The 27,510-nt window shown below is 38.8% G+C and overlaps 1 protein-coding gene across 4 annotated transcripts in view; it reads left to right on the top strand.

Annotated features, from left to right (window-relative positions):
- cacna1g (calcium channel, voltage-dependent, T type, alpha 1G subunit) overlaps positions 1-27,510 on the top strand; it is a 405,931-nt gene that overhangs the window by 214,622 nt on the left and 163,799 nt on the right. For all 4 annotated transcript variants that reach the window (XR_009389430.1, XM_059324455.1, XM_059324456.1 and 1 more), the window contains exons 7-10: positions 4,398-4,692; positions 6,253-6,345; positions 6,490-7,390; positions 8,149-8,555. Coding sequence is in view for 3 of the 4 variants with exons in the window: in XM_059324455.1 (XP_059180438.1) it covers positions 4,398-4,692; positions 6,253-6,345; positions 6,490-7,390; positions 8,149-8,555 (1,696 nt within the window). In the remaining variant the exon portion in view is untranslated. The remainder of the gene's footprint in view (positions 1-4,397; positions 4,693-6,252; positions 6,346-6,489; positions 7,391-8,148; positions 8,556-27,510) is intronic.

Here is a 27,510-nt window from a genome sequence, read left to right as displayed (position 1 = left end):
TAAAACACAATACTTTCAAGTACATTCACAACATTGGAAACCCTGATTATTATTATTACTTATCGACGCTTCCATCCGTTGGTTTTTTGTAACTAAATGTCCAAATACCACGGGGCCAACCAAAGGTCTCATCAGATTCTTCCTTCATGTTCACTGTGGTTTGTTGTTGTCTGAACTCATGAACGCTAGTTGGTGCTCTAGTAAAATCGGTCCGCCTGAAACTCATCCAGTGAGAAACGTTCCGCGGTGCAAAAATAAGTGCGATTAAAATGCGTCAATTTTTTAACGCGTTAATTTTTGTGTTATTAATTAATGTTAATTAATGCGTTAAAGTCCCGGCCCTAATTATGACATTATAACAATCATATCGTGCTAACGTTGGTGGCCGATCATAGCATGCTAACGTTAGCTGCGATCAATAGCGTGCTCGCGTTCGTGGGCTAGCAAAACCAAGAAAACTTGGTGCCATTGAGAGAGACCAACCGTAGGAATGTGTAATTGAGCTTTTTTTTTTTTTTTTTAACATAATGTCTATTCAATTGAAAATGATACAAAAAATCTATTTTATGTTCAAGGTTTTGGTTTTTATAAATATACACACTGAATTTGATGCATTGTGTGTCAAAATTGTGTATGACCAAGCGCAAAACAACATTTATGAGCGTGTTGAACATTGAAGATTGAACACTTATTGCCTTAATGGCCGGTACAAGCAACTTGTCATTTTGCACTGTAATCTGTCTTTTATGTCCTGCATACAAAAAACATGCTATTGTGCACATTTGATGTTACTTTTAATCTATTCCTGTACAAAAAATGAAATTAACTGTAATCTGGTCCCTCTACGTATTTTTAAGCTACCATAAAATTATTAAAGGCCCCCAGCTGAATGTGTGTTGACAGACAGGCCAGATATCACACAATCACCAGACTTGCATACCAGACAGAGCAGTGCTCTGTAACAGATACGCCAAGAGGTGTTGAAGCAGGCAGATGAATGTGTGTGCTCAATGCATACACACAGGGGTCTCCCCAGCCATTTAGCCCCAGGTTTGTCAACACAATTACAGCTGGCTTCGCTGATTAGTTCCTCCTATCTGTTGGAAGGACAGTTAATCAGTGAAATCAGCTGCTGTAGGATTTGCATGGTATTAAAACCTGTTGGGGCTTTCAGAGTTGATCCACTTAAAATTCCACCCAGCGCATGCCAAAATTCAGAGGAAGAATCATCACTTCATATTAAAGCATCCTGCAGTTTTAACGGCCTCGACTTGGCAGCGAAAGCATGTTACAGTTGAACATTTATGGCTAAAGGGCAAAGATGGTTTCCTGAGGAGAGAATTGTCATTGTCTTTAGCAGATTTTCTGGGGAAAATCTAGGAGAAGAACAAGTGTTTTGTTCTTTTAAAGCTTCCCTATCGGCATTCCAAGATGTTTGTGGTATCAAAAGTTCTGCCTCCTGGTACTTCTACATTTTTTGAGTGAAATGTACAAGACATCTTTGTCACTGATCAAGTCATCTTATTATTTTATATAAGCTTTTTCAGTATGCCTCAGTTTGTTCCAAGCACCGGACCCAAGGGTATCTTTCTGCAGTTCATTTTATAGTTAGGAATAACTTAAAGCATTATGTAAATGCTGAATGAAGAAATAAGTATTTATTTTATTAAAAAAAGTTGAATTATAGGGAACTAGAATAGATATATAGATAAAAAAGATGATTCATTTATCTGTGATTCAGATCAGTTCTGAAATGTAGTGGGTTCCCAGTGACCGACGGATAAACCGAGCTGAAAACCAAACCTTTTTGTTGGGGATACATAAAAGCCCCCCTTGCCCATTTGGGGACATGGTTAAGTTTTCTGACTTTTCTCTGCTTGTGCTACTTAGTTATCACGGAACAGCAAAATGACTTCCTATGGAAGTCCAGTATGCCTGTTAAATGATGTGTTGACCCATCATTAGGCCCTGCAGTGGCGTAACATCATAAATCTACTGGGCCCCAAGACAGTTGACACCATTCTCTAGCCCTGACCTGACTTACCTTAAATCTGCCATTTGCTCGTACTTTTAGAGAAAGAGCAGATACTTTGTGGTTTGACCCAGCCTTATATCTAAACTGGGCAGCTGTGGCTCAGTTGGTTGAGCTGGTTGCCCACCGATCGGAGGGTTGGTAGTTCAATCCCTGACCATGGCAGCCTACATGTTGAAGTATCCTTGAGCAAGATACTGAACCCCAAATTGCTCCTGATGCTGCGTTCATCGGTGTGAGAATGAATTCCCAATGGTGGCAGGTGGGACCGTTTAGGGTAGCCTCTGCCAAAGCGCAAAGTGACTACAAAAGCGCTATATAAGTGCAGGTCCATTTACCATTTACTGTAACTGCTCTGGTTAAATTACAATGGGTGGTGGCTGATACAGGCAGTATCAACCAAGGTTAACGAAAACTAACGAAATAACGAAAACTACAATTGAAAAAACATTTTCGTTAACTGAAATAAAAATAAAAACGAAAATTTTTAATAAAACGATAACTAACTGAAACTGTAATGTGTGGTTACAAAACTAACTAAAACGAACTAAAATTATAATGAAAATGTCCTTCGTTTTCGTCTTTGTCAACTTTTTTCATACATAATCCAGTGTTTGTATTTCTCCACCGCTGAGTGTGTGTATTCCTGCTTTGTGGGCTTTGTGATTACCGTAATGACACCATGTTGGCTGTAAATTGAAACTTCTCAGCTTTCAGAAAACATTGGAATTTTCCCGATAGCGCAAACTGTTTAGTTATTATGGTAAAAGTGTCGCAGACGCAACACTCTGTGAAAGTCTTCAATTCAACCATGAGATTACAAATCACTTTTTTTGCGGCGGAACTGAAAATCCAGCAGCGGCTGCATATTACATGTAGGGAAACTCTGCATAATCCTTTTTGGTTGATATGAAATGTATTTATTTAGCTAGTCTAGTCTGCTGGTTAGTGAACATGCAGGAACACATGGTAAATATGTTTACTGAGACTGGGATGTCTACACTCCAACCAAAATTCAAAACACTGGGAAATGTAAGAGTTAATAACCTTATTGGGGCTAAAATGGATGAACCAAAGGAAATAAAGGCAAAAAAACTAAACTAAAACAGCTCATTTTCAAAAAATAAAAACTAATCTAAAACTAGCAAACTCACACTAAAAACGAATTAAAACTAACTGAATTTGAAAACAAAAATTCACAATGAAATTCAAACTAAAACTAATGAAAAATCCCAAACTATTAAAACTCTGCTATCACTTACCAATATAAACTACTTTACAACCCCACTGCCATGAGAAAGTTTTCCCATTATGTGTATATATAGAGAGAGGGGAAACTTCATGAAGTAGTTTATATTGATTTAATCATAAAAGTAGTGATAACCAAACGGGGCTTCATGACCTATTACTTCTATTTAATGACCCCTTTAATGATGCTCTTGGTTTAAAGAAAAAAGCCCAAGGAATGACAATTCAGTTTGCTTTCAACCCATTGTTGAACAGAGAGAGCCAGACTCAGAAAATAAACAAAATCATGAAGCTTCGTTCAGCCATCACTATGGATCATGAAGCTTCGTTCAGCCATCACTATGAAAAACAACACATTGTTGCCTTCTGCTACGTCACGGTCCCGTTCGGCTCGCTCAGGTCACTTAAAGATGATTGTTTAAATTAATTCATTCTAGAGAATCTTGGGGAAATTACGGCATTTTTACTGTGCCAGTGACCTATTGTTGCCACAGTGTCCACAGGGTGCACTGTTCTGAAAAAGTTACTTACTTTTGCTTTTAGTACGTGCTGCAGCTGTACTTACAAAATATACAAGGTTGCCTGCAGTATGCTTTGACCCTCTGCATACTGGTTTTCATACTGCATATGCAACCAGATGCAGTAGGACATTCTGGTATGTTTGGCATATTTCATTTGACATACTATTTATTGGGACACTAAATCTTGTTATTTGGAACACTCCAAATATGGCCTCTTTTAGTGCCTATTTTTATTTCTACTCTATGTTTGGTTTCTTCTTTTATAAAGAATAGTCTAGCTGCAGAGCTCCAGGCTTGGGCAGACCACCTCCGTCAGACCCTTTGCAATCCTGAGCTTGGACAATTTAGGAAATGATGTCTAAAATTGTGTACGCCAGAGACATTAGATTAGCATGGATTCCGAAAGGAGAGATGGATTCTTTTTTAAACCAGGTGGAATATTATTTAAAACAGATGCTAGTAATACTCAAATACCAATCTACTTTCATTTTTAATGTTTGAATTGAAACTTTTCAGCACATCTCTCAATATGTTTGTTTACTCTCAAGACCAGTGTAAGCTGACCCCTGCAATGTGTTTTCTTCTCTTCCCTAAAGCCCTCCCTCTCAGGAGTTGAATAAATACTACCAAACTGAGAACGACGATGAGAGCCCCTTCATCTGCTCTAAACCCAGAGCGAATGGCGTGAGATACTGCAGCTCGGTGCCCAAGTTGTTCAACGAAGGAGGTAATCAGTGCACCTTGGGCTTGGACTCTTACAACAGCACGGACAACAACACGTGCATCAACTGGAATCAGTACTACACCAATTGCTCTGATGGTCTGGTCAACCCCTTCAAGGGAGCCATCAACTTTGACAACATCTGCTACGCCTGGATTGCCATCTTTCAGGTAAAGCAGTTACTCACCCCTGCAAGGCATGGATTAACAGCTGGACCAAAAAAGGAATCAGTTTTTGAGAGTTTGCAATGAGCACATACAGTAGGGTCTGGTTAATGTGCAAGCCTGTAATAAAAGATGGAGATGAAGAGGGAGAAAAGGAGCCTAATTGTGGCTGGTGTATCAGAGAAATAGGGCTTAGAGGATTAGCAGGTCGCCATAGCCACACCACCAGACTGCAGCCTCGTTTTTCCACACCGTTTGCTTGCTATCTCCACATCATTGAATAAGCTTTTTTTTTGCTGGAGAGTTCATTAATCCCTGTCTAGCTGAGGGGGGTAATTTTGGAGGATGAAAGCCAGATTGGAGAGTATTTCCCCCAAAAGTCTGGCCACTACTCTAGTTTGCCTGCGTGGGGTAAAACACAAGAGAAATGTTGGGGATTAGTCTTCTGCTGAGTCTTTGTTTTTGGAACACTCTAGACTGTGAAATATGGCCTCTTTTAGTTCCTATTTTTATTTCTACTCTGTGTTTGGTTTCTTCTGGACAAGGGACTAGCCACAGTGCTCCTGGCTTGGCCCACCTCTTCTGTCTGACCCTTTGCAGTCCCAAGCTTGGGAAATTTAGAAAATTACGCCTCAAATTGTCTGCGTCAGAGACAGGGAGAGCATGCGTTTATTAGTTTAAATAAGCCATGGACCTCCACCAATAACAGCAAGGTCAACAATACAACAGTAATATTTTGAATAAACTGTAACTTGTAGTCGGGTAATGTTACGTTTTAAAGCAAAATAACTATTACTAACCTTATGAGCTTAATAAGATTAGCTAACTTAACTATGCTAATTTTGTTTGAAAACTAATGTTTACATTCGCTAATCTAATTTCATTAAGATTTCTGCAGCCAGCTATTAGGTCAACATATTTTCTAGGGAAGGGGGTGCTGCTACACAAGCATTAGCTACATTACACTGTGATAAACAGGGGGAAGAAACCTTGATGTAATCATTTCAGTTATTGTTAATTAGCTAACAATCATTAGCAAACTCAAAATGTTAGTGTAAGTTATTTGTATTGTTAGCAAGAATTTTTGAATTATTATGAAATGTAGCTAATATTAATATTGCAGCACCCCTTCCCCTAGAAAACATGCTGGGCTTGCTAGCTAGCTGCAGCAAAGCGTGTCTATGTTCCCTGGGTCCTGTGTTCCCCTCTTTGTATGAGACCGGGGAACATAGGACCCTTTTCCCCAAAAGGGTCCTATGTTCCCCCAGTCTGTTACTTGGTGTTATGGGTGGAGGTTGTGTGGATGAACTTATACAGTGGCATAGATAAGATACAATTTATTAAATTTACACTCAGTAGGCCACTGTGCAGTATCATACAGTGGCATGCAAACATTTTTTAATGATAAGGAACCGTGATGATTTTCCACCATTAGTCCTGGAAATGGAAATGGGTCTTTGTGCTGGAATGCCGAGCTCTAAGGTTGTCTGATGAGTTGTTTTATCACTGTTTTCTCTTTTTCTTTGTCTCTCTATGTTCCTCTCTTCTGCCCATGTTCCTCTTTAGGTGATCACTCTAGAGGGCTGGGTGGACATCATGTACTTTGTGATGGATGCTCACTCCTTCTACAACTTCATCTACTTCATCCTACTCATCATTGTAAGTGCCCCTTCATGGTGCCACCAGCTGTGTGAGTGCGTGTTTGCTGATGATTGAACAAGTGGGTCAGTAGTTGGGACACTTGTGTGAGCATCCATTACTAGTGTGTGAATAACAATGTCATCTACTCTTCCTTGTTCTTAGATTGGCTCATTTTTCATGATCAACCTGTGCCTGGTGGTCATCGCCACTCAGTTCTCAGAGACCAAGCAGAGGGAGAGTCAGCTGATGAAGGAGCAAAGGGTGCGCTTTATGTCCAATGCCAGCACTTTGGCCTCCCTCTCCGAGCCGGGCTCCTGCTACGATGAGCTGCTCAAGTACCTGGTTCACATCGTCCGGAAAGGGACCCGACAAACCGCCCATCTCTGCAGGTTCCTGGCACGCCGCGCAGGGTTCAATATTGCCGCCTCACCCCCTGCCACGGAGCCCCAACGAAGCCAGAGCCAGAGAAGAAGGAGGAAGGCCTCCAGGCAGGGATCGGTGTCGATTCATCATATGGCGCACCATCATCACCACCACCACCACCATCATTACCACCTGGGTAATGGAAGTGTGAGGGGAGTAGGGAGCATCAGGTGTCAGGAGGGTAGGGATATGGAAGCTGGTGCTCAGAACAACAATGGTGGGGCCCTTGTTGCAGCCACCGGCACTGGGCATCTTGGTTTAGCCCCACCGCCTTCAATGAAAGCAGCCACCTCTGATACAAACCTGGCCACTTCATCAATATCTGCTGCTGGAGCTGGCCATTCATCTTCAGTTCGCAGTGTATTCAACATAGAAGCTCTTCGCTGTACCCCCTCACCCAGCCCAGGCCCCTTCGCCCTTGCCCCAACTCCCATGTCCAGGGTCATGAAGAGGAACTCTGTACCTTTTGCAGCTCCAGGGCCAAAGAACTACCCCACTCTTCAGGCTCGAGCCCTGGCAGAGTCCAGACGAGGAAGTGTTGCTGCCAGCACTCTGACTAATTTCAGCTTCAACCTAAATATCCCGCCCATGCCCCTGGAGAGACGGCCATCAGGCGTGGTGGACACACACAGTCCCACAGGTAGACAAATCACAAAAAATCGCATTAAAAATCACAAACGTAAACACAATCAAAAACTTGGAAAGTGTTTGATTAGTTCCATTAGCTGCATTCCATTGTGCTGTGGTGGATAGTTTGCTTTGCTGAGTATTCCCATTAAGAAAAAAAAAACTGGAAGGCAAAATGGGGTTTGAAAATAACAAGTTTCCCATTCAGTCGGAATCAGTGCTTCATTTCCATATCAGTGTTGAAGCAAATCAAGTGACACGCCACTGGAAGTGTTCCTTTTCCTGCAATCATGCATTTGGTGGAGTTCGGTATCGATTTGACGTGATTAAGCCTCAAACTATAACACTGTCCAGAGTTGGGTTTTTCGTGAGAGGCAGAACGAGTGCTAATTACAGTCAATAATGTTAATCCCTCAAGTCCAAGCTTGCAGCCAGCTTCATCTGCCCCGGCCAATTTCTAAAAGGCATAGGGCTCAGCAAAAGTCAAGCTTGGTCTGTTCAGGTTGTACAGACGGTGGAAAGGTTGGCAGCCGGCCAGACACCGCCTGTCGATACAAGGCATTACTCATAGCACACACTGCCCATCACCATCAAACACGCTCCCTCTGACACACATGCAACCGTCCAAAAATGCTGTTGTTCACTACAGATCTCTTTCATCGGATTTGACAATTTGTCTAAACCACTTCATTGATGTAATTTATCACAATCATGCTGATTTTACTGCAGTTCTCTGTTTCTCAGTTTCTCTATCTGACCTTTTTCACTCAGCTGCAGCCCAGCTCTCCTGCCAGCTGTCGGCTCGTGACCTCAGCAACACCAGCAGCGCCATGGACACAGCGGCTTTGACATTGGACCCCGAGAGTTGCCCATATTGCGCCAAAGCCCTGGCCAACGAGGCAGAGGGTGGCATTGAGGGCAACGAGACCCCAGGTGACTCCGACAGTGAGGGCATATATGAGTTCACCCAAGACCTCCACCACAGGGACAGGAGAGACAGCCGGCAACCCAAAAAGAAGACCAGTGGGCTGGGCAAAACGGCAGCCAAGGTGGTTCACTTCTGGAGGCTGGTGTGCGACACATTCAGGAAGATCGTGGACAGCAAGTACTTTGGCCGAGGGATTATGATTGCCATTCTGATCAATACTCTGAGCATGGGGATCGAGTACCATGAACAGGTTAGTGTGTTTTTGTCCGTCTCATTAAGAAAAAGTGATGTGTAGAGTTGAATGCAGCTGTTGGATGGTGCTCCATTGAGGTACAGTTGTGCGTAACGGCCCGTCAGATGAGACCCTAATGAAAGACTGTAGCAAGGTATTAGTTTAACATAGATCCTCTGTGTACATGTGTGTCATTCTGTGTGATTGTGTAAGCTACACAGCTCCCACAGGCCCAACTGGAATTCCTGATGTCTCTCTCTGGCCTCGTTTGTTTACACGAGCGTAATTACAGCCATGTGAGAGAGAAAGCGGAAAGAGTATGAGAGACAGAGGATACACCGAAAGACAGAGAGAGAGAGAGAAAGAGGAACAGGGCTGATTTAACGGGTGAGGAAGGCCCCACAACATCTGACAGAGATTTTCCTTCATTCACAATTGCCAGTTTTTTTCTCCTGGGTTGATTTGCTTTGGCCCCATTTACACCTGATATTCACATGCATCATGGTACATCTGCATCAGGACATTTTATTTTAGGATTAGGATAAATGCCTTCTAATGCAAGGTGTAAATGCACGCAGAGCACATTGCAAGCAGAATGATATTTGATCGACCAGGCCACATCTGGAGGTCGTTTGGAGTCCATTGTGATCTCAGCCAGGTCCGAATGCCACCTGTACAATCTTAAGACAAGTACTCACTCAGCTACACACTACAGCACCTGGCAGTGTAGATAATTGATGCCCAGTGTAAATGCAAAGGCGCATGATCAAATGTTTTTTTTTCTAGACAACGTATCAAGATTAATCGATTCATTAATGGTATTTTTTTCAACTTGCAAGTCTGTGTGTGTCATCGTCGTAAAATTTTGTCCTGGAGACACCTACTGTAGCAGGAACTACCCCAGGAACGGCTTTGAGCACTTTGCCATTCGTTTATATGTGTGTCAGTGGACAGATTTTATCAATGCGATAGCGTAATAAGCGATACACCAATCCTACCTTTTCTCTTCTGTGAACCTTGATGCAGTGTCAACAGCTGTCCATACATGATTAATACATCATACATTCATGAATTTAGTGTTTTTCAGACCACAAATGTGACAAGAATTAGCCAGCTAGTGCAACCAGCTGCCCCTCCTCCTCACTCCCCACCATTGGGAGATTTTGTCGGGAGGAGAGCAAACTCTGTGACTTTAGTGCAGCAGTGATTTGGCAGAAAGAGTAGGTTTGTGTGTAACCAATGCTAAGTGATTTTAATTTTAACATTTATTTTCTTTGCAATTTGTACTATCTTCCAACCTGTATGATTAGGATTGCAGTTGGAAACTCTGAGCATAGCTTAGCACAAAGACTGGAAGCAGCGGGAAACTGTTAACATAGCTTACCAAAAACACTGGAGGCAGCGGGAAATTGTTAGCGTAGCTTACCAAAAACCTGGAAGCAGTGGGAAACTGTGAGCATAGCTTAGCACAAAAACTGGAAGCAGTGGAAAACTGTTAGCGTAGCTTAGCAAAAAGACTGGAAGCAGCAGGAAACTGGGAGCGTGTCTATGTTCCCTGGGTCCTATGTTCCCTTTTCCCAAAAAGGGTCCTATGTTCCCTGGTCTGTTACTTTTTCCACCATTACTGTCAAATTCCATGGCAAATAGGCCTATGTAGGCCTACGGGCTGTTTGACACACATATGCAAATAACCTAACCCTAACCCTAAAAGGAAAAAGCTAAGCCTTGATGCAAGACAGTATGATTGGGGGGTGGGAATATACAAACATGAGTAATCCTAGATTTAAAAAGTAAAAAAATTAACTGCAAAGTAAGCAGTTAGTTAGTTTTGGGCTGCTTGAGCTAAGGTGGACCAGCTAGTGTTAGTGTTAGCTAATGTTTGTGTAGCATAAATGAGCTGATAAATTATATGATAAGATGCTATCCGATAGGTGTCAGTACTTGCCGATACCTGATCCAGGGTTTTAGGCTGTATTTGGAGGCTGATATTGGTTACAGAACAACTCTACACCTGACCCTAAAACATGCCCTTTTCAGTGCAAACCTTTCATGAAATCTTTCACTTCTCATGAAGTGCCAAAACAAGACTTAAGGTATCACTGTTGAAGAGCAGCTTTTTGCACTTTTTCTGAGTGAATCGCTTTCAAGGTTAATAAAGTCAAAACGTGACCTGTGGGAAGTGTAGACTAAGTGACCCAAAAGTGACTTCAGATCACTTTGTGCTCATGTAACAGTTACATTTTGAATCAATATTCATGTCAGTGCTAAAAAGCTTCCACTATAACAGCAACAACGATTTCCAGAACAGGAACCGTGCATTTTACCACGTCTCCCTTGACACCCCTGTCTTTTCTACGCCTCTTAACTTCTCCTCAAGCTATTTTGGCATCAGCAGTGTTCATCGAGGGAGTGGAGAGACTGACAGGAGAGCTACAGAAAAAGAGGATGCAGGGAAGACAGGGATGGGTGGTCATACAGACAGAGGGAAGTTTCTTATGTAAAGTGAGAGAGAGGTTGACCTTCCCAAGTAAATAGACTATGGGCTGTGTCACATAGTTGGCAGACACACAACTATTTCATCAGCTCCACCATAAATGGTAATGCTCTTAAACTGCGCCGAGAGATAAAGCAGACACCCTCTCCTGACTGGTCCAACCCGCCCGCCTCCACTCTTCCACCGATCACCCCGTCTATCCCTTCACCTCCAAGTCCTTACACTCTGTCATTCCTATCCAACACTCTATTTAATCATCTTTTTATCCTTCCATCTCTGTGTCGCACACACATTTACATTTGCTGTCATCGAGGCGAGAGCATGTGAGCGCCGTTTCCCAAGCAGCAGGTTGTTTGTGTGTACATTTTTGCATGTTTAAGAGATAGGAAGCAGACAGTGGGACTCTGTTATGTGTCATGGACGGTGAGGGTTCAGGCCCTGTGGCTCTATACACACTGACGGCTTGCAACATGTTTGAAGGGCACGTGTGTAGATATGGAGTGTCTGTAGTAGAGTGTCCAGGCCGGTTTATATCTCAGCTCAGGTCACAGCAGTTTATTATGGAGGAAGTGGGCTGCCAAAATAAGTGAATAAATTCCTTTAATTGTATAGAAATTAGGGCCGGGACTCGATTAAAAAAAATAATCTAATTAATTAGAGGCTTTGTAATTAATTAATCGAAATTAATCGCATTTTAATCACATATAAATATTTGACCTGAGAACAGTGAGAAGTAATTTTTTTCACATGCATTTTTAGTATACCATTGAATAGTGACTGAATACGATTAAGATTACGAAGATTAAGATACGAAGATTAAGCAACAAAAATATTGTTTATTTTTGTCCAAGTCCAACAGACCAGTGCAATTTTTGCCATTAAGTGTAGCAATAGCATATTTAGAAATATAGTACATTTCATAAATCCAGGTAGCCTATAGGTAGGTAGACCTTCTGTAAACTAGAATACTTTGGTTTTTTAAGTAAAACACAATCCACGCTAGCTACCACACTAGCCGCTAGCTGCTATATGTTTAGCATTGAGGTGATACTTGAGGCTGGATGTGTTGCGGTGATATGTGAATTCCTTGTTGCATAGCAACACAACCATGCTCTTATCGACCCTTCCATCCATTGGTTTTTAGTAACTAAATGTCCCATCATCCACGGGGCCAACCAAAGGTCTCATCAGCTTCTTCCTTCATGTTCACTGTGGCTTGTTGTTGTCTGAAGTCATCAACGCTAGTTGGTGCTCCAGTATAATCGGCCCTCCTGAAACTCATCAGTGAGAAACGTTCCGCGGTGCAAAAATAAGTGTGATTAAAATGCATCAATTTTTTTAACGCATTCATTTTTGTGTAATTAATCAATCTTAATTAACACGTTAAAGTCCCGGCCCTAATAAAAATAATATTTAAAATAAATGTTGGCATTCATTAATTGAGCATATGTGACACTGATTAATATGTCTGTTGTAATCTGCTTCTTTATTTACTTATCTTTGTGGTTGATTCCCCAATTAATTTACTTTCTATCTAATTTTACCTTTTCATTTATTTATTTATTTTTGTATTTTTTAATGTAATTTTGATAGTATGTTAAATGCAGAATGTATAATAAATGCATAAATAAATACAATTAAAGGTTATTAAATACATTTAAAATGAATAAACAAAAAGGCAAAATTAAACAAGAAATTACTTAACACAAACATAAATACAAAAATAAATAAAAAATGTGTTTGATACTATATTTGTGACATTAATTGGAATACTCATTAATTTATTTAGCCTTTTTTTTATGTCAAGCAGCTTCCGTCCTCCATAGTGCATATTATCTATGAGAGTGTGTGTGTTAAAGTCTTTAGCTAATGAGTCAATAATCAGTACTCTGGGAACAGATTTTAAAGCTCAATGAGCCACAGAGAAAAATCAGAGCTGCTTTTTAATCACATTAATGAGCAGATATTCTGTGTGATGATAAACCATGATTAAATAATGATAAGACTTATGATAAGAACTCATGGCTTAGCTTTTTTTTAATTGCACAGGATTATGCAATAAACATATGTGCCAATGGTTTCTTGGAGCACACATTTAACAGGGTTATACAGCCTCATGGACACACACACACACACACACACCAGTGAGAAACACTGAAACTTGTAAACTGTGTGGGTAGCTTTCAGTTGATTTCACCTAACATAGCTTGACTTAACCTAACCTAACCGAACATAATGTAACCAAACTAACTTAAGTCAACTTAAAACTATCTTAATCTAACCTGACTTGACTTAACCTAACTTAACTTAACCTAACTTAAGTCAACTTAAAACTATCTTAATCTAACCTGACTTAACTTAACCTAACTTAAGTCAACTTAAAACTATCTTAATCTAACCTGACTTAACTTAACCCAATTTATCTTAACCTAAGTTAAGTCAACTTAAAACTATCTTAATCTTACCTAACTTAACTTAACCTAACTTAAACCATTTTAAGCTAACTTGTTTTAGTTTAGGTTAAGTAAGGTTACGTTAAGTTAACCTAACCTAAACTAACTTCACCTAACCTAAAGTCTTAACCTAACCTAACTTTACTTGAATTCACTGAACCTAACCTAATTTAAGTTAACCTTACTAAACTAAACTTAATATTATTCAACTGAAGTTATCCTTACTCATTTAAGTTAACCTAACCTAAACTAACTTCACCTAACCTAAAGTCTTAAGCTAACCCAATTTTACTTGAATTAACCGAATCTAACCTTATTAAAGTTAACGCAACTAAACTGAGCTTAACGCATTAGCAAAAAGCATAGCATTAGCATTCATTTGGGGTCTTGTTTTTGTCCACCTTGGTGTAAGTCCAATATTCTTTCTTAAGCTTCTGAGTGCTCTAAAATAAATCACAAAAGTAATCCTGGATGAATTCAAAGGTGTATTTGGCAAAAATCAACTACAGTGGTGAATAATCCAGAAACCCATTCAAACACACACAGCTGCAAAAACTCTACCTTCGTGACAAATTGACAACATATTCTCTTATTTCAGATACACCCAACCGTATTCAGCATAATACATGATTAATAAGCACATCATGTGTAATTACTGTCAGCAGAGACATTGATTGGCCTTTAAAAATAGGTTGCGCTTGAAGTTTAATTCACTGTGTACGTGCGTGAGTCGATGTTCCCTCGTTTCCTCTCTCCATCAATTACTCATCGGGGTGGATGTTAAATCTTGTCAAATTCTCTTTAAGACACAGTCAGAAGTCCACAACCTTATTTGCAGCTGACTGATACATACCAGATATAGTGTGTGTGTGTGTGTGTGTGTGTGTGTGTGTGTGTGTGTGTGTGTACCATCCATTTACAGAACTGTGAGGGGGGCTTGAAAACAGGTCAGCTTGATCGAAAAGCTGTCACACTCAACAGAACTAAAACTCATTTTCTTAAAGGGCCAGTTTTCCCCAAACACAAACTGTCAGATTTAACAGATGACACACAGTAGGCTTTAACTCCATCTATCAGGAAACCTTTAATAAACATTTTTTTTGCTTCATGTCCATGGGCTGATTATAAAGCGTTTGGCCCCTTGGCACGGATATGCTAAGGTCCCAACCACACAGACTTTATCGTTGTTTAGCCTCTCTCTGTGGTTTTGTCTCTCTTTCTGGGGTTTTTGTGTCTCTTGTAGTTGTTTTGTGTCTCTTTGTAGTCATTTTGTGTCTCTTTGTGATTGTTTTGTGTCTCTTTGTAGTCATTTTGTGGCTCTTTGTAGTTGTTTTGTGTCTCTTTGTAGTTGTTTGTGTCCTTTTGTAGTCATTTTGTGTCTCTTTGTAGTTGTTTGTGTCTCTTTGTAGTTGTTTTGTGTCTCTTTGTAGTTATTTTGTGTCTCTTTGTAGTCGTTTTGTGTCGTTTTGTGCCCCTTTGTAGTTGTTTTGTGTGTCTTTGTAGTCATTTTGTGTCTCTTTGTAGTTGTTTTGTGCCTCTTTGTAGTTGTTTTGTGTCTCTTTGTAGTTGTTTTTCTTTAGTTTTTGTTTGTGCCACTTTGAGCATTATGTCTTTTGTGCATTTTTGTAGTTTTGTGTCACTTTGTGATACTTGCTTTGGTAGTTTTTGTATTTTTCTGTGGTTGTTCTGCATTTATTTGTAGCTGTTTAATGTCTATTTTTGTGGTTGTCTTGGCCTTTTTCATTGTCGTTCTGAGTTTCTTTGTAGTCGTTTTGGTCTTTATGTAATTGTACTCATTTGTGGTCATTCGGAGGCTCTTCCTGGTTGGTTCTTGTCTCTTTGACTGAGATTTTGTATTTGGTGAAGGTCAGGTGAACCCATGCCCCTTAGGCCCGTTCACTAAACCATCCATGTGTAAGTAGAACAGTTTAAAAAACCTGAGGTTCAAGATTATCTAATATTGCATCTTAGTAAAATGGTGTTGAACAGATAAATGTGTCATGTAAGAAACTTAAAAGGTGGTTTTGGCTTCAGAAAGGATTAGGCCTCTGGAACTGCCAGACAGCTTTCACTGCTTAGCAGCTGCAGGAAATGTTGTATCAGCTACTTTGAGGGCAAACTTGCTGCATATGTTCATTACAAGTGGCACACAATTACTACTACAACTATAACAAGTTGTAAATATCTCTTTCATCCATCCCATATGGTGTGAAAGCAGCATCAGAGCACTTTAATCAGTCCACCTCTACCACTTGATCAAGGTTGCCCATTCTTTGCTTTGGAAACACATTTTGAACTGTGATCCAATACATTTTTTTTTTATTAAACATGAAGAAATGTTGATAATACTGAGATTATCAGTAAGATGATTATTAAAACACAGTAGGTAAGTCTTCCTAAAGTTACTAAAGTGGCCAACATGGTCTCGCGGAAATCTGTGAAATAGCCACGGATTTCGCTTAACTCAAAATCCGTGGAATAGCCACGGAATCACTCGAATTTCCGTGAAACTGACACGGATTTCGCTACAATGCAAGTTAATGACAGTCATATCCCGTGGCTATTCCAACATACAAAGTGATTATGTACATTCACTGAGTGAATATTTAGAAAATAAAACATATATTTCTCACTAAAAATGTGATCAAAATCCATTTTTATGCAGAAACTAAGTCAAAATATTGATTTTTCACTAAAAATTAGAGAACTGTCCGCCATGTTTTTTGTTCTGACCGCTGGGAACCTTGAAAGTCACGTGACTTGGAACAAACCAATAGGAAAAAATATCCATGGAATAGCCACGGGATATGACTGCCATTAACTTGCATTGTAGCGAGATCCGTGTCAGTTTCACGGAAATTTGAGCGATTCCGTGGCTATTCCACGGATTTCTGTGAGACCAGGTTGAAAGTGGCAGTTTCACGAGGACACACTCTGCATAACTCCAGCAGAAAACTTGGCTGGGGGATGTATGGAAATTGAAACCCAGGCTCTCCTCCATGTGGACAGAGTTACAGAGACAAACAGAGGCTTAGTGATCCTTGTGTCTATTGGATGTCGATGGGCTTGCAATCAATGAAGCGTCTCAGGAAAGTTTTCAGCAGCCTGTCTGGAGACTAGAAGGATCCATGTTACCCCAACTAGGACGGAGAACTTCAGAGAAACATAGAGGAGAAAAGACTTAAAAGGAGTAAGACAGGAAGTGGAGGAAGGGGGTTATAAGAAGGAATAATTAAGAAAGAAATTAAAGTGGAAAGAGAATGAGGAGGATAAAAAGACAAGTGGAAAAAGGGAAAAGGAGTAGGAGGAAGGAGAAATGGGAAAAGAAGGAATCACAATAAAAAGAAGGAAGGAGAAAAATGGAGGACTGAACAAAGACTAGAAAGCTATAAAATCTCCTGTGTGTGTGTGTGTGTGTGTGTGATGGCATCTGGATATGTTTATAGGCACTGGGTCAGGGACCGAAAGTAACCCCGTAAAACCTGGCCAGGCTTCAAACTCCTTCTGCACACCTACACACACACCTACACACTGACAAACAAACACACCACTTGTGTCACTTACTTTAGTTGTGTTATATAACTTCACACATGCCAAACACACAGCAGCCTCAAACACAAAACACACCTGAAAACTTAAACCTGCAATTGACTAAATAATCCATGTAAACTATAAACTCATCAGAAAAAACTGCATTGTGAAAATCTACATTTTTGATACATTATCTGCACTGATTTAATACATTTGATCACTTGAGAAAGATCTCCAAAAGACAGGAAGTAACTAGAAGAGGGATATGTATGCAAGTGAAGGTATGCAAACTAATTAATCTCATCAAATCTAATCTCATCACCTCAAAGTTATGTTTATATACTTCTTCATCTATAGTGACCAGGTGTCCCACTTTATGTGGCAATGCACAGCATTTTTATCCCTTGGTCCAATGTCCCGTTAAGACAGGGGTCTCAAACTCGCGGCCTATGGGCAAATTGCGGCCCTTGTGATGATATTTTGTGGCCCCCACCTTGATATGAAAGTTTAATGTCAGTTTTATATGAATGGCACTTGACCGTGTCGTGTGTGAAGGGTCCCTTTAATTACTTTTTTTGGTAATTTTGTGTCTTTTTTAAAATTATTTTGTGTCTTTTTTAAATAATTTTGTCTTTTTAAAAATAATCTTGTGTATTTTTTTTAATAATTGTGTCTTTTTTTAATAATTTTGTGTCTTTTTTGAGTAATTTTGTGTCTTTTTGGGGTCATTTTGTGTCTTTTGGGGGTCATTTTGTGACTTTTTAAAATAATTTTGTTTCTTTTTTGGCAATTCTGTGTATTTTTTTTCAATTTTGTGTCTTTTTTTTTTTTTTCAATTTTGTGTCTTTTTTCAATTTTGTGTCTTTTTTTAGTAATTTTGTGTTGGCTGGTCATCTGTGTCACTAACCCAGCTCTGACCTCTCGACCAAATATGGTCACTTCTGGCTCCAAAAAACCAAGATGGCGATGGCCAAAATGCTACACTCTAAGCTTCAACAGTAGTCAACAAACCACTAAGTGAGGTCACTGTGGCTACATCATAAAACACAAAGTACAGCTGAGGTTGACCTCAATCACATTCATTTTTATGTGTTTGGTCATAAGCCAAAGTGTTTGACTAAAAGAGAGATCTTCTCTCCAAAAGCTGGGGGTGCAACTATAAAAAAAGACAGGAACTTGCACGGTGGTAAAATTCTGTATGAGATGTAACACTGAAGTCATTATGGTTTGATTGAATACTGTTATGAATGAGAATCTCTGTTCTTATTCGGAAAGTTCAGCCCCCTTCAAGTTAAAAGCCTGACATTTAAATTTGTGAGGTTCAGTTATTTTAAGGACTGACATTAACAGCTGTTTAGTGGGTTATGGCTTGTTTAATTTTCAGAGGTTATGGAATTAATGTAAGTAGTCAGAGTGTTTGAATGTCTCTTGATTCATTCTAATGCACATAAGCTTCTCCCACTGTCAAACCCAGAGAGACAGTGGAAAGGCCCTGTTGTTTTGCTTCTTGCTCCAACCAGAGACAATATTTATCCAGCTTTTATCCTGCCCAGCCGGAAGAATGCACAGTTGGCATCTAAAGACACTGGCCTCCCTCCAAGACAGGCCTTAGAAAAGTGTTTTTCTAATTTGTACAATGCTGAGACGTAGACGGTAAAACAACAGCTCCTAATCCTGGTTTATAGAGGGAGGGCTTTTCCAGCCCTGAAGGCCATGAAATCAAAAAGGGAGAATCAATGAAGTGATCAAATGATGGATTCAGTTATTTCCTGGTTCAGTGAGATGTCAAATAACTTGCAGCCTGTGTTTAGCAAGTTCTCCTCTCTTGCTCTTGCTCTGAATCTACCATTTTATCCCCTTTGCATTGTCTCATCAAGTTCTGGTATCAGCTTTTGTTTTATGGTGCTAAAAATGCTCCAGTCATTAAAACAGAGTGTGTTTTCAATTACAGTTTAAGAACTGAAACCTACAGTTGATTTGGAGGATATAAAAAAAAACTTATATACTACATTCTTTCTGGCCCACTACTTGTAAAATTCAGATTGTATAGAAGTCTATGAGAAAATCACTTTACTTCTCACTTGATTTATTACCTCAGTAATGTTTTTCCCAACTAGTTTTTGTTCTCAATTGCTATTTTCAACACTTCTTCAACACAGCATGATGTTCAGCTCGTAAATTTGGGTCCCATTTAGAGTAAAATAGACGATAAAGCTGGGTATGCTTAAGGACAGGGCTACTTTGTGATTGACAGGTAGCTACTGTGGCTCACTGTGTGCTTTTTTCTTATAACTTTGACCCCTTCAGAGTGTGTTTTCACTTCATTAAAGTGAAATGTCCTGTTCAGCATTTGGTTGGACTAAAAGGCACTAAGGAGAGGTGGTCATTTGTATTAGATGCCCCTTGCTAACCAAGTTAGCTAGCTAGGGCTAGCATTAGCTGATAACTCAGTGTCGTTCTGGCTTCTGCTCCATTTTTAACACCATGATAGTGGCAGCCAAAATACCAGTCTTGAGGTTTTAAACTCAAGTCTACCAACCAATGGGTCAAGTCACAGTGACTACACTGCAAAAACCAACTGACAAAAAAATGAGAAATAAATAACTAGAATTAAGCAAATACATGCTTGAACCAAGCAAAATTATCTGCCAGTGCAGTACATTAAATTTTCTTTGTAAGAATTCTTGAACTAAGTAAAAATATCTAGGCACTGGAAAAACCAATGATAGCTTGAAAAAAAAAAAAAAATTCTTATTTCAAGCAATTATGGCTTCAAAGCCCAACTGTAGTAACATTAAATTAAGAAAATACTTGAAAACAGCACATTTTTTTTCTCATTTCAGGGTCTGTGGGTAGATACTGGTGGTAGAAATGCTTTTGAAATAGCATTTAAACTACATGCAACTAAAAGTCTCAACTGGAACCAATATTTTAGGTAAAAACTCACCATATCCAACAGCTGAATAGACTGAAAAGCATGAAAAAGCTCACAATGTCAATCCTATAAAGAAGTCTTTACACAAGAGTGAAATCCCTGTGAAGAGGTTTTTCACTCATTTTTGTTACAAAAAGACACATGTTCCTAAAATAAGCACATGAAGATATGGTCAGTAGCTCAATCATATTCAAAACAAGATGATTAAGATACTATTGCTTAATAGAAGAAGTAAATACTTGGTAAGCTTCATGGTTTTTGCAGTGTAGGTCCATTAGCTTTACACAGTCTAGGGTTGAATATCAACAGAAGTTGGGTTAACTTTGACTTTGTCCATCAAAAGCAACATTGTAGGGCATCATTAGCAACTAACCTCAGCAACATTTGAAGCAGTATATGGTCAACTAGGTTGAATGCTCAGGAAAGATCCCCAACTACTGTAAATTGCTTATGATTATATTTTTATACAGGCAGTTCTTCGGTCAAATATGTTAAGGATTGGACGCATTCAATTATCTGATGGAAATTCACTCTCTTATTGAATAATAACCCACCACCCATAATAGTGAGTGTATTATTCGTGATTTCATGCTTGAAATGTCCTCTTCTGTAGCACACTTTAGCAAATCACTTGATTAAACTAACACACACACACACACACACACACACACACACACACACAGAGCATCATGGTGCTGTATCATTGACAGTCTGAGGCGGAGCAGAGCGCAGCATCCCGTTTAGATTAGATCACATCAGATTAGGTGACATTACATTAGCTCTAACCAGATTATACTATTCCTCATCTAACACACTTTACCTCCTAATGCTGCTGCAGTCTCATTACCCAGGACACAGCCATCACAGGAAGCAATTACAAAAGCAAGAGCGTCTTTCTCACTCGCACACATGGACACATTCATTTCTCCCTAGGTAATACGCACACCTCAGCGGCCATTTGTCAATTAAGAAAATTCTCCTGTTTGATAAGCAAATGGCTGAGAACCTCTGCTAGCATGTGTGTGTGTGGTTCTGGGTGTATTTTTATTTTTCTTACCTCTGTTTCTTTTGTTCGTTTCTAAGTGTGAGAAAGGCTTTTATGGTCTCATTCTCTTGCAGTAATCTTGCATGATGTCTGAGGAATGTCTAATATACAAGCTGGAACAATAGCAGAGCAGAAACAGTGGGGGAAAAATAATGACCTGAACCTCAAGGCCAGATGTCTGCAGTCCAAGTCTCACCTCATAAAAACTGTACTTTTTGTTCTGGCTTATCAATCGCATCTATTATAAAGTTGTGCATGGATGTGTGTGTCTACACACATGGATATAAGTGTGAGTCTGTGCAGAGCTTTGTGCATACAGTATGTGTGCATACATGGTAATGTGTGTAGGAGTAGAGCTAACAGTGCAGGTTTATGTGTGTGGCCTAGATGTGTGAATATACATTGTTATGAGTGTAACTTTGGGGCACAGCGCCTTAGCAAAAAATGGAGGCCAAATAGGTTGTATGTACAAGCAGCTAATTACAACCCGTAATTATGTTTATTGTAAGGCAGCGACCTCTAGTGGCCATAGTAGTTATGACAGCAACGAAGGAAAATGTATGGTGATGTGTTACAAAGATCTGCAAAGTCCGTCAGAGTTTGGAAATATTGACAGGTCAAACAAACAAGAAGTTTGACTCAGGAGACCGCTTTTCATTTGTAAAATGTTCTTAAGTTATAAACATATAAACTTAGACACTATTGTCATACATTTACTTTCTTAGGTTACCTAAAACAAACGTTTTAACCCAATCCATAATGTTTTGCTAAACCAAGAAGTTCTGTTGCCTAAACCTAAGTATTTCCATTAAAACATTAACCACATGTTTCAAACCGCGACCATTTCACAATGTAACATAGAATGGTAGTGATTGATTGATTGATTGATTGATTGATTGTCTTTATTTCGAACATGCAGGCAATAAAAAAAAAACAAGTTTAAATATTAATAGATGAATAAATAAAATTTTTTTTTAAAAAAAACAGACACTTTCTGCAAGCTCGAAAGGGGGTAGGAAGAAGTAAAAAAAACGTTTCTAGTCCTACCCCTTAACGGGTCAGTATATACATACATATATGAATAATCAATATAGTCACATACAAATATTATAAATAATTATATATATACATATACTATAAACAATTTATATTACATTGTGAATACCTATACATATATGTTGTAAATTACTATATATATAAATATTATAAACATAAATACAATTACCATGTATATTACAAAATTACAGTTACAGAGGCTTTTCTAAATTTCTGTACTTTGTAAAGATGATGTCTTTATATTTGTTTTTAAACTGTCTTATGTTTTGGGTTTTCTGTACTTCCACACTTAACTTATTCCACAATTTAACTCCGTAAATGCTGATACAAAAGCTCTTTTTGGTTGGTGAGGTAACAGAGCATACAGACTGTAAAAGGTCTGGTTAGGGTGGGCGTGTCAAATAACACAGGACTTTGACACAGGAGACCACTGTTTGTATCCCATGTGAGACAAAAAGTCAACACTGACCTATTTTCGTACATAAGTACATACAAATACTTATTTTACCCCCAAACCATGATGTTTACCACAAGCCAACCAAATTTTGTTGCCAAAACCTAACCGAGTTCACAACATTAACCACGTCCTTAAACTGGGACTGTTTCACATCATTACATAGAACAGTCATATATGTTGTTCATATACAATGCTTAATAGGGAGCAAAGGAAATGACGTGTTTTTTTTGTAGGCCAACCCAGAAGTAGCATCTCCATGGGGTATTTTGAGAATTAGCCTATGTGATTTTTGCGTTGGATTTTGGATCATTGCAGAAAATAAGCTCTGTGGCAAATACACGTTTCTAATGGGGTTTTTTTATGTTCGAAGCATTAATGCAGCCGACGACAGTAAAAAGCTAATGTTATGCTATTGCGAGCTACAAAAGTTTGCAAAAGGACTGAAAAACACGACTAGAGACTATAGCTGTAGGTGGACTAGTCCCCGACAACCACTGTAGTCTCTTTTAGCCACTTGCTAGCAATCGCCCTGGGGGTGTTTACGAAGGTATTTTAGGTTTTACGATAAAATATGATCATCTCTTCAGCTTGTGCTAACCACAGACCTTATTTCAGACATCTAACTACAAACCCATTCAAAATCCTCATTGAATTTGAGAGAATAGACCCCATGGCACTAAAATGCTAACTTAGTTCCTGGTTTAAGAACTCATTCCCATGGCGTCATATAGGCTATTTATTACAGGTTGCAAGCAAAATATAAGCTACTTATATTCACATTTGACGTTAGGTGGCAACCTCTAGTGGCCATATTAATTATGATATGTGGAAAACAGGAAGTTGAGGGAGACTAAGGACTGTGAAGGTTGCTGTTTGTGTCCAAACCAATAGTCAATGTTGACTGATTTATATCACGCAAATTATGTTACGTTACATACATAACATGATATAACACCATACAACTTTGCTTATGTTTTAAGTTATATATAAACATACTTATTTGAAACTAAACCATTTTGGTAAATGGACCTGCACTTATATAGCGCTTTTCTAGTCGCTTTGCGACCACTCAAAGCGCTTTACAATACAGACTGTGCTCATTCACACACACATTCATACTGGTGGCAGAGGCTACCCTAAACGGTCCCACCTGCCACCATTGGGAATTCATTCACACACCGATGAACACAGCACATCGGGAACAATTTGGGGTTCAGTATCTTGATACTTCGACATGTAGGCTGCCATGGTCAGGGATCGAACCACCAACCCTTCGGTTGGGGGCAACCAACTCTCCCAACTGAGCCACAGCCCACGCCCATTTTGTGTTACTAAACCCAACCAAGAAGTTTTGTTTCCTAAACCTAACCAAATATTTCCATTTCATAGCATTAATGTAAAATAGAACGGCCATTTTTGTTGTTTTGGGAGTCTTGCAAGCAAGCCATTCTACTGTTCAATAAAAGGACGTGTTGGTACATGAGTGTGTGTGTTTGTACATAGCTCTGTGAGAGGGCATTCATCTCAAAGAATACACAAACATCCAAGTGCCCCAGCTTTTGTTTACCCTTTGAACTTTTCTTAATCGTACAATTCGCCTATGAAGGATTTGCCGCTGCTGTGCTTGTCAGTGTGCAAATGAATGGACACAAAAAGCAGTGGGATCAAACGAACAGATTCGTTTGTGTCTGTGAACCCAGGGACAGACACAAGAGACACAGACAATGACAAAGAGGTGAGATGAAACAGAGAAAAGCTTGTTTTTCAGGAAGCATGCTGTGGGCAAATCATTCTTTTTTAACAAGGAGGCAGGAGGGGAAAGATGTTGCCCTCTTCTCTGTACGTATTCTCCACACTGTTCATTTAACATTACACATGTATTGCATGATAGTGCTTCAACTAACATGCTTAACAAGTAACGTGATGAAATACACTTAATTTATGTTATTCCTGCCACAAATCACGTTCCCGCTTCTCCAAACAGATCCCCCAATTATTTCTCCTCATTATTAGTTGCTGTCATGCTATTGAACCGCCCATCTTAGAGAGATGATAAATAATTTGAACTTGTGGGAGATGGATATAGACCCAGAACACGGTGGAGGGATTATATCTCTCTCCTGGCCTGGGAGCGCCTCGGGGTCCCCCAGGAGGAGCTGGACGTTGTGGCTGGGGAGAGGGACGTCTGGAATGCCCTGCTTAGCCTGCTGCCCCCGCGACCCGGCCCCGGATAAGCGGAGGAAGATGGATGGGAGATGGATATATTCTTTGGTTTATTGCACATAAAGATGATCACATCAGAGTTTCAGAATTTAATAAACTTTCACAGGTAAAGCGGGATACAGCTGCTAGCTTTTCAGTGAAAATTAGAAGAATTGTAACAAAAAATGTAATCAGTAGGCATTTACATACTTGAGCTACACGGTGGTGTAGTTGTTAGCACTGTTGCCTCACAGCAAGATTCTTGAAATTGGTTGAAAACATTCAAAGATTAAATATGTATAGCACTTTGTAAACGGTTAATAATTGGTTTATAAACCATCTTTAAACATCACTTAGATGGTTATTGTAAAGTGTTACCTAATATTATTATTGCAATTTTATCATATAGGTATGAGTGTTAAAAGTAGGACTGATAACAAGTGTTGCACTTTATCATAAGCCAGTGAAACTCAGGTTTTGAGCTTCAGGCTCTCAATTATGGTGCAATATTACGTGTTGGTGTTGCTGGACCTTCCCTTTGAGCCTCGGGGCCGGCTGTTGCATTGTGGTCTTATGGGAGTAATGACTTAATACCAAGCAAGGACTTGTAAGTGTTGACTTGTTGAAACTCAGATACGCTGTCAGGATGCTCTTATTGAAGTTCTGTGTAGACAGTGGCGGGTTAGACTCTGCTTTTACTGAGAACACATGCTCACAGTGAATGACCTACATTCCAACACGTTCTGAAAGTAGTTGCCTTGCTGCCCTTATATAAATTATTTATTTGGTTTAATTTTGCTAAAATTAGAATGGTTTTACTGCCATCTTTGGTTGAAAGTTTTAACCCTATGAAGCCAAGTGTATCATATTTGATACACAAGTTTTTGAGACCTATACATCAGTGTGATATTTTTTTTCCTGAAAAACCTGATGTATACATGTGTTGAAGAAAAAAAAAAAGAGCAACAAATTGCACAAAAATACAAGATATAGCAAAATGTATATGCAGGTTCCACTGGTGGATCAGTCATTGCTGCGTGAAAACTTCATATCAGCAGATGTACGATGTTGTGTTATATGGCAAAACATATTTTGCATGTTTGAGGAAAATGTTAAAAGAAAGTAAAGCCTTAAAAGGTTAAAAATGTTGGGTTTTATATGTTTTTGTTAGTTCAAGAAAAACAAACTGTGAGCAACAAATTGCACAAAAAGAACTGATGTATCAAATATGATACAAATTAGAATCATATATCCCTATTGTTTTTGGATTTTTTTTTAATTACCTGTCAGCAGGTTCAAGAAACACTCCAGTTTAAAAAAAGAAGAATTTTCTGGCAATTATTTAGTGGTTCAGGCTTTATAGGGTTAAGTCAGTTCCAGTTCTTACCCATTGAAGCCTGGAAAGCGGATACGTCGTTTTGTAGTATTTGTATAAGCTCTCAAATAATTTTGGAATTTCATTTCTACCTGCTACAGAGGCTGAAAAATCTATTATTTAGTAGAAGCGTTGACAGTTCTGTTGAATTTCCAGAAAAACTTCAGGTTTTAGGGGCTTATTTTAAAATCGCCCAGAGGTTTTACAGGCGTTTTAGGCCTCAATGGGTTAAGTGGGGCAAAACCAAAGTGTAAAAGCAAGAATTCACATTTTTTAGCCTAAGCTAGCCAGCTGCAAGCTAAAGTACGGAAGCCTTGAGAGGCAAGTGAGGAAAAAAAAATGGTGATCCATTTCTTAACTCTGATCTAAAAGGAAAATTAGAATTTAAAAAACATGGTTGAGGGGAAATAGTTTTTCTAGTTCATTTTTTGTTAAATAAGCTTTTATTTCAAAGCCAAAGCAAGATTTAAAAAACAAACATTTTGGCAAGTGTTTTTGTTGTAATACTAATTTCGGCCACAAGAGGCTGAAGTGCACCACTTCAACTTTACTTGAAGTTGAAAAAAATAATTACATATACATATTTTTCCAACTGCAAAAACTTTTTTTTTTTTTTTTACCTTTTCGCAGATGGAAAAAGGTAACTTAGAAATAACCTGGGGCCGGATTCACAAAATTATTCTTAAGATAAAACTTAAGAAAATTCTTAAGAAAAGCTATATGTCTTGGGAACTTCTTAGTTTTTTCACAAAGGAAGTTCTTAGATTTTTAACTTAAGATCACTGGCATGACAATAACATGTGAACTTCCATCTGAAAGTAATAATAATAAGGACTTGGTTTGAGTAACGTGGCCTGCTTAAATAATATGTTCATAGTGATTAATGAAGTAGTATCAAATACAGTAACTGCCTTCGTGATTTACTAGGAGTAATGTTTAATTAATTTAATTGTAGTGTAATCTAGGAATAGGGCTAAACTAAATATAAAATAAATTAAATAAATTCCATAAAAATGTGTTCAAGTAAATCCAATCAAGACTTATCTTTTCACTGTAGCTGTTTTCAGACTTTCTCAAGTTCTATCTTAGAAAAAAACTTGCTTTCTCAAGTACATAAGTGTGTTTTTTAGTGTTCTACAGCTACAGTAGCTTGTTGAGAAGCCGTCCAATAAGGCAGTGTTATTTATATTTATTTGTTATCGATTTATTATGATTATTTTGTTACTTGTAAACAAATCTGAAATGGAATTTGTTGTCTAACAGCACAATTAATGTCACAATTTTGATATATGTTATGGAGATGAAAACAAAAAAGGCAGATGGTTCATGGTTATTTGTTTTTATTTATTATTGATTTAATATTATTTTGTTAGTTAAAAACAAATCTAAAAAATAATTTATCGTTAAACAGCGCTATTAATGTCA

This window comes from Centropristis striata, chromosome 21, assembly GCF_030273125.1.
Source record: "Centropristis striata isolate RG_2023a ecotype Rhode Island chromosome 21, C.striata_1.0, whole genome shotgun sequence".
Classification (NCBI taxonomy): Eukaryota; Metazoa; Chordata; class Actinopteri; order Perciformes; family Serranidae; genus Centropristis; species Centropristis striata.
This window is presented reverse-complemented; position numbering and strand designations above follow the sequence as displayed.